Source organism: Chiloscyllium plagiosum, chromosome 7, assembly GCF_004010195.1.
Source record: "Chiloscyllium plagiosum isolate BGI_BamShark_2017 chromosome 7, ASM401019v2, whole genome shotgun sequence".
NCBI classification, from domain to species: Eukaryota; Metazoa; Chordata; class Chondrichthyes; order Orectolobiformes; family Hemiscylliidae; genus Chiloscyllium; species Chiloscyllium plagiosum.
Window position 1 is genome coordinate 48,756,888 of NC_057716.1, and position 14,162 is coordinate 48,771,049.

Sequence of the window (14,162 nt, forward strand, 5' to 3'; positions counted from 1 at the left end):
GCCCAGACTGAATAATTTATGTATGTAATCATTACTTCAAAGATTCATGAAGAAGACTTGACATTGTCACTGAAATTAAATGAATGACAAAGTAGTTAAAAAAGATTTCGCCCTCTGGACTTTTGTTAACAAGACAACTTTTCTGTTCTCGGGACTTGCATGCAGCGGGTGATTAACAGACCCGATTCTTTTGCCTCGGGCGAAATGCTTCGACTAGTTGTTAGAGGCACGCAAAGCGCCTTGGCGTTTGAGTTTAGAAAGGCAAGTTTGGCTCAGGAGCAACTAGACAAACTGGAGACAGAGCTCCTCTCTGTAGATTTTTTATTAACCACGAGAGGCACAAACCGGCTGCAATCGCCCCAAGCAAGCCACTTGTAAGTGCAGTAACAGTGAAAGCACAGAAACAGACCTCTCTGATCCAGTTGGAGCCTTGTCTTTTTGAGTGGTTTTCCTGTTGGGGAATAAAAACGATTCTCAGATATTTACATCTATCAGAACACGCGAAAAAAAGGATAGCCGCAAATATTCAAACAATATCGCAATATATATTCTTGTTGCAATTGATCATAACCCCATTGAATCAATCTGATTGGCGGCACACTGCCTGAAATAGGGGCTGTCATTTTCATGGGAGTTTGAAACCATCATGTACAACATTGAAACAATGTACACGACACGGGCTGGAAAGAAACTAAATCATGGTCACACGCTGTAAAGTAAATCTGTGCGACAAATACCTAGATTAAAATGATCGCTTGTGTAACAAAGTTGTACAGTTTGCGAATCACCAGGATATTTAGCATCTTGATATCAAGGTTAACCCGTCATAATTCGAGCAGAGAGGAATCCTAGATGTTCGATGATGAAATATTGAGTTTTCCGGCGTCAATCATGTTTCATTGTGGAATCTCCAAACATTTGTGAGCAGACGGGCTAATGCATTTTCCATTTCTCCACAACCCATAAACGGTATCTTCTTTCAATAATAAAGCACAACAATAACTAGGACCGGTGTCTGGATGCTGGGAAATCCAGACGGATTAGACAAATAATTTTTAACTAATCCGTGATACTAGTAAATACAGCGGTTTCGGTTTAAATTATACTAAATTGATTTAAGCGGATTTCTTAAGAGGGTCTCTACTGTGACTTAAAATATAATTCTTAGAATATTCTTTTCGATTACCATTTAGTGGACCAGATAACATAGAAATAAAGTAACTGATGAAAAGGATCTCCTGAATGGTGTTTACGTTCACTTAATATAATTTCCTGTTTGGTTTAACGCATATGGATATAATCGAGACGTCTGCGTTTTAATTAAGAAACAGGATCATTTCTATTAGAAAGATAAATCGGTGGAATTAAAACTGTGTTCGGCTAATTAGCAATCATGTCTTTAAACTAGCAAAGCTCAAATGTGGGACGAGAGTCAGGGCAGGAGTATTAGTTAACATCACACTCTTTCGAATTTGCACTTTGTACAACACCGGGAAGGATTTCTTTCTTTTAGAGTAGCCTGTTCAGAAGCCCCCGGTAATACTTCTGCCTTCAGATGTGAAAACTACATTAATGTTTCTCAAATACTTTCCGTGAGAAGGGTTGCTGCACAATGAAATTAACAATTATTTATAAGTGATGGAATGGGCTCTGCCTTTTTTGCATAAACAGGGAAATACAATTCCTTGGAGGTATTCGGTTTGCCATTGCAACCGAAAACGTAAAAATGATTTGCTAAATGGACCTTGTATAGAGTGATGAGGTTGTCGTGCCCATGATGTAGATCTTATCAACAATGATAAGGTAAGACCATCAGTCCGTTCCAGAAACCATCAACTGAATGCGTCTTTTATATTTTGTACGAGTTGATTATCAGTTCCGTTGTATTGAAAATCTGCGAAATTTCTAACCCGACAAGGCAACCAATGACTACTAAAAGTAGAACCGTTTTTGAGAAATAAGGCTGTCTTTTTTTTAAATTAGTAATTACTGCATTACAAGATGTTCCTTCCCCCGGGCTGTCACGTTGAGACTCTTACAAGAATACCCCTGGGATAGTATAACTAGGGATATCCGCACTGCCAGACAGTCCGACCCCTTTTTGATAGCTGACAAATCTATGCCTATCTATAGATTTGTGTGTGGGGGGTTTCCGTTGATGAGTGGGAAAGAAATATTACAAGAAGTTCAAATAGTTCTTCAATACAGGCGCGCCCTCAATCTTTATGTCATGTGGTATAGTCACTTCCGGAATCCTGGATAGTCAATTTAGAACATTTTAGAATTTCCTCCCTAAACTTTGCACCGAAACACAACTGCAATTTTATCCACATTCGCTTGAGTTTGAGCTTTCTGGGTCTCAGAGCTGAAAGCCTGCAATTACTATATAATTCTTCGCAATTTCAGATGTCCTAATATGGACTGTAATTTTTGCGCAAGACAATTTCCTGCTATTTCAAGCATCAACATTGTCAAAGTTGTATGTACATAATAAATGGGAATATCAATGCATAGTTTTAGCATAACATCTTGACTCCTCGATAATTATATCCGTTTGGAGCCTACGCAGAATAGCTTGAATTGCATGGTAAACGCTCTCCTCTAAATTTTTTTTTTAAAAATTGCTCATAATTTCGAAAGATTACCAAGTTCTCGAGAGCAGAATGTCATCAGCGTAATGAAGAGTAAACATTTATGCTAATAATCTGCAATTTTTTCATCAGCTATAAAGACAGAGGCTATAGCAGAAATGCAGTCATATTCTGCAACCGCGTCCTGATTTTTGAGTCGTTTAGTGGAGGCTTTAATGGATCTACTGGCAGAAATGCACGCACTCGAGGTGTTTTTTTCTTAACCTAATAGCAAAACCTGATATCATGACTTAGTAAAAACCGACCAGGTTGTTTGAAAAGATCAAGGTAAGGGTACAACCTACTATTTCTAGTCAGTACGTTTAAACAGCATGCAAAAAGTGTGGTCCTTACAGTGAACTGGACTGTTCTAAACAGGTGGGCTCACTGAAAAATTATATTCTTGTATTGAGACCAATTCTGGTCGAATGCGGTCCGTGGCAAATCGAAAACTAAGTGTTGCGACAGTATGCAACTCCGTCATTTTATTAAGATATTTAGCATTACTAAATACTGCCAATCGTTTGAGAAACGAACGAAGGCGCTGATTTATTTACTTTTCCTCCGATAAAGATTTCTATCCACTAACTAAAACAACGATTCTGGAGGATACTAATTGGAGCATTTAGTGTTAAACACTCGACTCTACAAGAGAATTTCTTGCAATTTAACTCATAATTTTGAACAATTCCTGTTTATTTTGATAATCCCTAATTGTTACGGAGCAGCCGTCTTCTCCGTCTTGCTGCATGTATGGTTTATATAGAACGAACATGTATCTCTAACACGCTAAAATTTTGGGAAGAATACAATAATGTGAACTGATATAATATTTAATGCTGAATGGTACCACAAGTATACCTTTTGGATACATTGCTATCCGTTGAAAAATGGAACATGCTTATTGGAATTTTCTATAGGTGGTTAAGGGATTTTCCCCTCCCGGGACCGAAAAAGAAACCAAACTATTTAAAAATGTCTTAAAAATTCTAAATATGAATAATGAAAACAAATTAAAACTTAGGATAGATCTAAGGTTTCTAGTTGCGTAAATTATAAATACATGTCAGTAACACATCGGTTACTTTTAAACAGTGTGTTGCGTAATGTTTATCTGCCTGTTTTTGCAATGAGATTGCCATCTCTATGACATTAGTCATTAAATGTTAAAGCAAGGTACTGTAGGTAGAAGATCATTGGGCGAGAAGAGAGAGCCCTCGTTGGGCAATTCCTTTTATTCTCACCTTCATTACTCCAACATTGTGTCTTAGTCATTTTGAAGAGTTTCCTATTGACAATGCTATACACCTGCATGCAATTTGCAGACCTCATGACAAACGTAGTTCGGAATTTCAAAGATGGAAGTACACCTATTTTAGTTTAGTGCTTCTTTTTCAATGCTGTTCAAATTTGGCTTTCACTGCTAGCTCTTTTGTTAATGCAAAGATTCCCCGGGCGAAAAAATTGCCCATAATTACCCCAATGATACGAAACTACATTAGAATAAATAAACCCAAAATTACTGTAATTATAGTCCGTTTGATGGCCTCGGCTTGTAATCAAGTAGAGAATACAGTGCAATAATGCCGAGCCTCTTCGAAGCAGCTGTATGCGCATTTGGGGCTCTTGGCAGAATACATTCATTCGTTGTTCGCTTGTTTTCAGCAAAGTTTTGAACAAAATGTTACGTACCTCACTTTGCGGATCTTAGCTTTCCCAAAGATATCATTGGTAAACTTGGACATTAGATTTATCTCTATGCCTTTTAATTTCTAGAACATTCTCAACCAAAGCGCTGATCAATTTATTGTAAATAAAACAGGTAAGATTGCCAAGTGTAACGAGTTCCGCTTCAATCCATGTGAGTATGCATTAGGATTCACCAGCAAAATGCTGTCGCAAAGCTTATTTGAACCCGTACATTATTCTTAGAAAAAAATCAAAACGTCGTGCAATCTCTACAAATTCATGTACATGTTTACTTTGTACAGTGTCACTGCTTCATTATATTTCCAGAGAATTTGGGCTCGAGCTAGTTGTGGTCTGGGACAATTGGCTCACGTGTACGTAGGCGATAAGCGCATACTGTGTGTACAGAGGCACATACTAATAGAAGTAGCTACATATCTGGAAATAATTGGGTTAGAAGATTAATGGAGACATAGTCTGATTGAATGACTTCTCAAAGGTCACAAGTTTTGGTGATATTGATGTTTTTCGAATTCCCCAAAGATGATAGCGAATCGGGGACAGGTTGCTGAAAAAGCGCAGTTAGCCCATCATCTCCCAAATAACAGTTCCTTTGAAGTTTCCAATTTGTTCCTCGCAGGAATAACAGCGCTTTTAACTACTCTGAACAAACCGCAGGGTTTTTTTTTCCCTGCAGCACCTGCTTCTCTTACCATTATTTAGTTAACACAGTAGTGGCTTCCTGTCATTCAATGCTGAAAAAGAGATTTACTGTGCCTCAAGAAATATATAAAAGAGCGCATGAGAGCGATAGACAAGTCTGAAAAGCAGTAAGTGCTTTAATTGCTGCAAAAATAATTGCGTCCAATCTAAAGTAGAATAGCCTAGACGCAACACTGAAACTAACGTTTGACTGTAACAACATAATCCGGCCCCACATCAGGAGCAGTAGGGGTGGTCAGATACAAAGCGAAATTATACTATTTGGAAGCATAATAGCTTAGACCTCTTCATTTAGGTTATCAAGCAAGTTATCTAAAATGAAACTACACACGAGGTAAAAAATCAGAAAGTAACTTTAGGATAACCCACTTGGCCTTTAAATATAAAAATGCGAGTTGCTAGCGTCTGATAAAGAATTTGGAAACTTCATTCAATTGCCCGGATATTCACAGACTGGGGGTGAAGTTTGATCACTTTGTCCAGTTATTGTAATATGCAAGCGGAGAAGATGGAGTTTGCAATCAGTGTGATAATAATGAATGCCTTTTTGCAGTTCGGTATTAATGAACCTGGAATGAGCACACTGAGACTTTCATAATGTAACAGCTGCTATTTAAAATCATATTTTACTGCCTTGAATGGACTTTATAATATATTTACAAAGATTCAAAGATACAAAGCAATAAGTTAACATTGTCAATATAAAACTAAACCTTTACATTTAGAACGCTAGACACAGTGTTTTTAGCATCACATTTGCATTTCACAGGTAAATATTAAGATCCCATTTCACAATGTATCATGTACACTCCACACAAAACAAAAAAACCGCTAAATCTGTGCAACATATTTAAATAATATGTACAAAAACCGTGACCGCGTGCAGTAAGAACTTGCTGCTGTCGTGAATTCTGCGCTGTGTAAACCAGTCTTCAGATTACAGACGCAAAATCCTAATGGGGGATACAAAGCCTGCCTCTTTTGGAGTAGGATGCATACAAGGAATTTGTAACAAAGGCTTTTTAACTGTCCCAGGGATTACGCCACAGAGTCTTGGTGCTAGCGGTCTGTTCTAACCGGGATCTGAGAGAGATTTCGCCGAGCTGTCAGCTGGCAGAATTGGGAACTCGCTCCGCATCACATCTGTGCTAAGGGCATGGTGCACTTCAGAAATTGCTTTCTTGGATTATTGTCCTTGCTTAAACAGGGCGAGGGTGGTTATCTTACATCAGTTGGGGCTGCTGCATAGATTCCTGGTGCGCTGGAGGGTACCACGATGTGTAGCTAGGGATGTAGTTTCCCGGGGTCCCTGTGGAGCTCTTGCCGGCAGATGAGGGGTTCCAGACGGGTGGAACTGGAGGGGAGGATCCGGATAGGCCCCTACCATTAGCAAGGGCGCTGTTCTCTAATGCACCATTACCCTGTTTCATCAGCTTTTTAAACTTAGAACGCTTGTTCTGGAACCAAATCTTTACCTGCATAATATAACAGACATGTTTTAAGCATTAAGACTTTAAAGAATATAAGGGTCAAGACTTTCAATAAATCCACATTTATAAACAGCCTAATTCAAGAAGTTAAATAGTAAACTAACTTTTGAAAGGTTATAATTAGAGGCGGCGAGCATATGCTTTCCCATGTCTTGTAACCTCAAATAATCCTAAATTATTAAAAAATAAATCCCTTTTACCAAGCAGTCATAGTCAGCCACACTGATGGGTTCTTCTAGGCGGGGACAACGATTCAGAAAACAGAAGGCAATTATAATGTTATAATTTGAGCAACATGACGTATTTCTTGTGGTGACTTGTTGAAATTGTTTCCCAAACAATTTGGTGTAAGATATACGATCCATACTGCATGCCTTTTAAATGAGCAGGTTGTTGGTGCGTGCATGTGAATCGTCCCGTCATGTCTGTGTCATTTTATGGATTGGAGTTGCATTTTACTGCAACGCTTCAAACTCCCACTGGTGTGACCAAATACTTGGATTTATGTCTGGTAACGCACACATTTGCTGTTTTGGCTTATACTTCTTGTGAACTCTGCGTTAAAGTGTAGTTGCCAGGGTTTATGTTACCGAATACCTGGTTTTGCTCGGTAGTGTGTTTGATTCGATGTAACGAACAGAGGTGCTTTGCATTTTAGTTTAATATCTCTGTTACCTGTGTCTGTGTCAACCCCAGAGAAGCAGCAAGCTCGGCTCTTTCAGGCAGAGCCAGGTACTGAGTTTGTTGGAACCGTCTGTTCAAAGCTTGCAGCTGTAGACTGGAATAAATGGTTCGGGGTTTGCGGATTTTTTTCCCTTTCCCATTAAACCTGACTTCTCCACTTTCCACCACGGTACCTTTATCTGACTCTGCTCCTAAAAAGGGCAAAAAAATGACATAGCAGTGCAAATCCAATACATAATTACCTACAACAGAATAACAACGTATTTAACACAGCAGTTAAAAGTTTGTCTATTTTTACTAGCGACGGTTTACGTATAATTACCCATAATTGCATGCATTGTTTATAGCATTACGCAATAAATAATTACAAAGATCAGAGGCAGAATGATGCGAACTTCTGTTCTACAAATTTCCTCACCGGGCTTGGTCAAAAACAGCTGGGGAAAAATAAACTGCCTCGTGTAGTTTACAGCAATTTACATGAGTCAGGAATTGACTGATTCTGTTGTTCTTACCTGTGTCCTCTAATCTTGTGTGTGCCAGATTCGAGCTGTTTTGGTACGATTGCACTGAATTGATGTAGGGGTTACTGGAATGGTTGTTCACTGAATTGACATAGGGGTAGCCCAGAGACCGTGAGAAGGATGAAGCAGTGTTGTAGGAGCTGTCATGTTGAGAGTGCCCGGCGGAATGTAAACAGTGCATGGAGTAATGTCCGTGAGACATGGGAGGCGACATTTGTTGACTTGGTGGCCCAAACTCCATAAAAACTGCTTTACTTGAGACGGGGCTGTTGAGGTTTTCTGACATTGTAGTCATGGTCATCGTTCGCCTCCCAGCTTGTCACTTCACTTCTTTTCCTTCCACTACTCCCACCGGCCGAGAAGGATCCCAATTTAAGCGAATCTGATTTTTTTCACTCTCCATTCATAAGAAAATGGAGTTTTGGGGTTGACAAAGTCGAGGCATGATGCTGTGAATACACACTAACTCGCCTGAAAGGTTTGACTGGATAGCTGATGAATATTCAGAAATACTACTCGCTGATAGGTCCATCTCCACCACGTGCCGTTTTGATTGGCCGAACCAAAAGGACCTAGGGGCCCGAAACCGTGCAGACAGATGGGCCCAGAGAGTTTCTCAGCATTTCCAAGTCAACGCTCTGGCTAACATCTCAAATCAAACGATTTTGAAACGGTTTATTACAGACATTATAAAGTCCTAGTTTGATGACCTCAACTGAGACTTTAATGACTCATAACCGCTGCACAATAATACACGTAATCCGTATTGTAAATATCCAAAACACTGCTGCCAAAATAATACATTATGATTTTAATGACAGTATTGACAACTACAAGATGTTGCTTTCGTTAATTTTACACGTAATATTTCAAAACTGAGTGCCCTTCTGCAGTATAAATGGTATACAAGAAACTTTATGCATTATCTTCAACCTAACAACAATCGCTGCACTCCACAAAGTAACTCCCTATGAAAGCTTTCATGATGTTAGGGATTTATGGAGCAATACAAATGCATAAAGTTCATCAGGTATTGTATTTAAAAAGAGATTGGCAACGTAAATATGGTATAATTTTGTTTTTATAAAGAAGCCGTAACTAACCTAACGTTTTCGTTTCCTATGTTGAAATGTATTATAGCAGATGCCTATCCATTGATTTTACTTTGCTCAAAACTAAATTCGAATGGGGAAAACATAGGCAAAATGGTCAATCTAGCAAACGGCCGAACTAGTCCCGGTCCATCATTGTAAAGACGAACGAAGACACGCAATTAAAAATAAAATCATGTGCGCAACAACTAATATAGAATTAAAACGTTTCTTGAACGTTGTACTCACTTAAATAGTATTTAACAAGATAACGCTTGTGATGCAGCAAAACTGCATCTATCATGAAGTAATACGGTGAAAGACCACACGTGCATATGCAGCAGTTACTGATTCATTTGATTAAATGCCAGTCTCAAGAGCTCTGATAAACAGCTGAAGGCGGCTCCTATTAGCATAACTCTGAGGCTTAATTTTCATACGCATAATTAGCCATATATTTAACACCAATTGCAAGATCCAATCCTTTCATCGTTAACAAGTGAGCCAAACTATAGCATAGACATGTCTGTGTACAGGCGTCAGATTTAAAATAAAATCATGCATCATATTAATGATACACGGAGATTTTTGCATTTCACATGCGACCTGAGAATGATATAAAATATCTAGAAAGCATACTTCAGTGTGGGAGATTAATTGCACTGTTTTGTTTGAAGGGCGAATAAAAGGTACTTAAAATGCATTTTCGGGTTTAAATACTTCACACACAGCGATAAACGGTGTAATTTGAATCCTGATGAGATGCTGGCGGCCAGTAAGTATAAGGCAAAGCTGATATAATACAAATGCATACATCTGGAATAACGAATATTTAAAGCTTAAGTGATTTTAACGCACAGTCATCTCTATATAACAAATGTCGATTTTTAACCTGCGCTGAACATTTTCGAAGCATTTTATTTCCATGACTTATTTTACACGATTTCCCTCCTTTTCTATGGAGACAAAACCGAATTATTTGTTTGACATAATTGAGACAGTGCCTGATTTAAGTAGCTGTTGGTTTGTAATTCTAACGGTAGTCATTCCATATTTTAACGGAACAAAGTCGATGCACGTAAGGTTTACTTCTCCAGACCGCACACAGTTAACGGAGGTCCTGTTGCATAAATCAATTAAGGAACTATTTCGGAAGGTTGTTACAAAACAGAATTCACAATATAATGCGCGCCCGTTGTTGTATCCAAATAACCGTTTCAAGGTGAAATACACACACAACCTAAGTTGTGGCACATTTTGTTCTTCAGTACATCACACTTCGCCGTAATTCAACAATTTGAACTCGTATTCCTAAGTATAACACTTGGAGGAAATGCATGTTTTCTTCAAATTGAAGAAAAATATGTTTTAGCATTTTGTTGAATAGGTTGCGGAAATAAATGACACCGCTTTCTCAGCAACAATGAAGTAATTGCCTTGCTGCTGAACAACAATTTCAAAAGCTTCTATGAATTCAGATGTTCGCTGTCCCGCTGTTAATAAATTTCTCGAACATTAACAGTAAGTGAAAACTCTTTCACGTATCAGCCCATTGCTTCACTTAACGTCACTGACTGAGAACTGCAATAAAACACTGAAAGACTGACCATGAAAATTTACATGTCAGCTGCAGAAACAGTGCCCAGCCCTGAATGAAATATTTAATTATAATCAACTGTTTAGGTCTATTCTGTATTTTGAGAAAGTCTGTCCTTGGCCAAGCCAATTAGGCACTAAAATTGCGGCTCCACAAATTGATATGCATATTTATTCATGTGATAGGTTCATAAAAATATTTGTACTGCAGGCATATTCAACATCTCTCGCTGCCAATGAAGCTTATTAGTGTGAGTTTTATTTACAGGAAGGGAAAAATGTGTAAATATATCAGTTTAAGAGTCAACAGGCCAAAAAAACACAGCTATGATTTTTTCCAAACTTAAGAGAACGCCTAGCTACGCAACTTGCATTCTCAATTAAAACCCTTACCTTCTTACATATTTGATTAAACACGTTTCAATAATGGTACAATAAACTACTTAAATTAACATTAATATAATTTGAAACATCACAGCAAATTCATCGTTAATTGTCAAATTCAATTGTTAATTGAATTACAACTGATAGAACCATTTACAGGTATAACAAGTGTAACAGGTATAACAAGTCAATGTTGCGGTAAACTGGAGACTAGGTAGAACATGACTGCATCTTAGCAAGGATTTCAAAGTATGCTCGAGCTAGATGGAAGAAACCTGTCTCCGAATCTACCGCTAGCTATAACAGAAAGAACACAGCACCTGTTTCAGATGAAACTTACACCACCAACAGTTTAGGTGTCGATTTGGTTCAATTCCTCTAATATTTAAAATGAACAGAGACGTTTTTATCTAAAGATCTTGTAAACAGGCAGAATTAATCTGCTCTGAAATCCACTCGGGGCTAACGTGACAATCTTAACTTAATTCTTCCGACGTGTGTGTGATTGTCTCCAGATGCCACACGAATCCCAACAGCACGAATATATATTTTGTCAAGTTTGTTAAAGCGAGAAAAATCTAAAGTGCACCACATCTCCACATTTAAGGGATGCATTGAAGCATTGTAGTCACACTTTAAACGTGTTGTGTTTCTTTCTCTGTATGATCGCTGACCAATTAATGTCTGACCCCGAGGGCTGTTAATCACAGTGCTGTTTTGATAACATCAAAAGTATGTTCAATATAGGAGCACTTGTAAAATTTTGCTTGTTCTCATAATCACAAGTCAGCCGAAGAAGACTGCCAGACTAACTTGCAAATAGATGTTTTTCATAGCAAACAGAACACAATCTTACGTATGATCTCTAACATTCAGCGTTTAACAAATATCTAAACACAAGATAGGACTTTTCTTGCGTGCGTGTTACTATCATTAATTATTTAATTACATACACAATTTAAGTGACAAGTCTCATTTCGATAGATTTATGCTTTTATGACCTTTAGCCGAGCCGTAAAAAGGATTAATATTATAAAACAACTTCTAGCTAAATAAAAGATGAAGTCATGTTTGGTTTGAAAAAAGTGACTCGATTTCTTCCTCCCAATAAATAAAAATGACAACAATGAGCACACAGGAATTGGAAACAAAATGGCGTAAACTTTCAACGAGACAATTTTAACCCGTGAAAGAGAACCTGCAAATAAAGTGTAAGACAGTGGCAAGGAGAAATCGCCAAACCATTTTGCGCACAGTAATCGCTGATTATTTTCCTGCTGGCTACAGTTACTGTTTTCCACTTCAACGATGATGTGTACCCAAGGCATTCGCTCTTTCCGGTTTATGGCTAGCAAGTTTTAAGATTTAAGCAAAGCTTTCACGTGAAACGTTCCCCTCTTTCAGTAATCACTGATTTTGTTTCAGTCTTTACTGAATTTTGGTTGCTAAAAAAAAAGTACAGTATTATTCAGAGTACTTGGGATTTTACAAAATACTAAGTTAAACATGTAGCACACACAATATATCGAATGATCAATGACTGAAATGCTGTTAGGTTTACAATTCCATTCTTTCCGATGCGGCAGGGGTTGGGTTTATAGCAGGCAAATCCCTAAACGTCATAATTAGGGTCAGTGATAATATTTACATGTTTCTTGGAATTAAAATTCAGTTTGGTATGTCTGCTCACTGACCAAAACAGGTATTAAATGCCACCTCTCGATACATCAAAGTGATAGGAATTTAAATCATTCTTTTTAAGATTAACATTATTTTATACGCAAAGCGAACACTGGAAATTTCAACAGCCAGGGTCGAGGACTAGCGATTCCTGAAATTAATTATTCAATTTTGGTGCATTTTTACAAAATAAAATTGAAAAATGCAGATTAAAAACTCAATTCTGGATCACATCCCGATTGGCTTTCGAAGTACAGAAAATGTTCTTTCAGCGTTTGAAGGATTTAGCTATAGTATTAAACGTAACGATACAGTGACAACGTCCACCATACAAAAGTCAGGCACTAGGTAACTGGAGGACCATACTGAATTTCATTACAAAGTGAAAGTGATGGCGATTCAAATACAAACATACTGGCTTTCTTATTTATCCACCAATTATTTCTTTATCTGTCTTCCCTATATTCAGAACTCTTTACATTGCAGCAAATCACACTTAACACGCACTCTTGAAAACCCCATATAGTGTATGTGAAATGAATTTGCCATCCCATTCTCGAATAAATACTGCCAATCACTGAATAGGACAAACAAATTCCGTCATGACCACCTTCATTGCAGATTCTCTGTCATTCAAAACGATAGAGAAAATAATTGTGCGCTGAAAGTCACATTTCAATACAATATTTATATATATTCTTTGAAAACCTAAGTCTTTATATCAACTCTGTGTTACTCATTTCGATATGATAACCATCATACCTCACGATGCAAAGTTTTCAACTAGTTAGTCCCTGTGGACATTAACTCAAGATATTCATTCACCCATTCATATGATACACATGGAAGATAGCAAGTAGATAAATTAGTCCATCTTTTCACGTTACACAATTTCGACCCCAGTTATTGTCGAAAGAGTGAAATCCATCTCGGTATTATCCTTATCGACCAAATTGTAAATTTGTAATTTGTAAACACCAGTACGGTTGTCCTTGCTTTACACTTTCTTTTCTGGTTTAGCGTAAATATAAGGAAGCCTGCTTTCACTACTTAGTCAACACGAGACCAGTTCTTCAGTTAAGTGTAAGCAGAAGTTACAGTTTGCTTGAAAAATAGCTTTCAAACTCTAATAGGCGACTAGGTAACGCTGTAATTTGGTTGTTTAAATCGTTTCATATGGTCCATTCATTTCCACCAGCACACAAAATACAGCACATCAATCTCCACACATTTGAACACACGCTACACCGCTGGAAGGGGACAGTACAGATTTGTCCGACCAGCTGCAATTCTGGCACCAATGCACAGAACACATTTATTGGATCATTATTTTCAAAACATTTATTAAAACGATGCAGCAAATATGGTTTTTCAAGAAAAACAAAACTATCACGAGGAGAAGCATCAAATTTCAAATGCGACAAATGTCCGTCCTGCAGAGAAGACTGTCCACCAGCGACGTTAGCAGCGCGGTCTTGAAACACTCTGGGTAGAAGGCATTTCATTGCTGCATCTGCAAGGGGTCTCTGGTCTTCCTGTTTACTCTGCATCTTCCCCCGGCAATTTGGTTAAAATTTCTGCTCCCTTTGATGTAATTGCTATAGTATGTTCGAACTGTGCTGATCTTAAAAATAACAAAATTTAAGTAAATGTAATACGCACGGTACTTAG

At 37.9% G+C, this 14,162-nt stretch overlaps 2 protein-coding genes across 3 annotated transcripts in view; both read right to left on the reverse strand.

The window, feature by feature from the left end:
- Window positions 1–5,586: 5,586 nt before the first annotated feature.
- Window positions 5,587–11,080, reverse strand: dlx1a (distal-less homeobox 1a). Its single transcript, XM_043693644.1, has 3 exons — window positions 7,732–11,080; window positions 7,208–7,407; window positions 5,587–6,517 (listed from the first exon to the last, which is right to left on the reverse strand). The coding sequence occupies exons 1-3, from the start codon at window positions 8,039–8,041 to the stop codon at window positions 6,266–6,268; spliced, it is 762 nt and encodes a 253-aa protein (XP_043549579.1). The 5' UTR covers window positions 8,042–11,080; the 3' UTR covers window positions 5,587–6,265.
- Window positions 7,324–14,162, reverse strand: part of metap1d (methionyl aminopeptidase type 1D (mitochondrial)) — a 175,980-nt gene continuing 169,141 nt past the window's right edge. For both annotated transcript variants that reach the window (XM_043693641.1, XM_043693642.1), the window contains 2 exons: window positions 11,132–14,115; window positions 7,324–7,407 (listed from right to left, as the gene is read on the reverse strand). In XM_043693641.1, the coding sequence (XP_043549576.1) occupies window positions 14,031–14,115 (85 nt within the window). In that variant the 3' untranslated portion in view covers window positions 7,324–7,407; window positions 11,132–14,030. The remainder of the gene's footprint in view (window positions 7,408–11,131; window positions 14,116–14,162) is intronic.

Bases quoted from the DNA above. Each gene is read 5' to 3' on its own strand.
- dlx1a (XM_043693644.1), bottom strand. From the start codon at position 8,041: ATGACCATGACTACAATGTCAGAAAACCTCAACAGCCCCGTCTCAAGT. The intron at 7,408-7,731 runs GTAAGAACAACA...TGCCCTTTTTAG, and splicing joins CACAAGATTAGAGGACACAG to GAGCAGAGTCAGATAAAGGT. The intron at 6,518-7,207 runs GTAACAGAGATA...TATATTATGCAG, and splicing joins TGGGGTTGACACAGACACAG to GTAAAGATTTGGTTCCAGAA.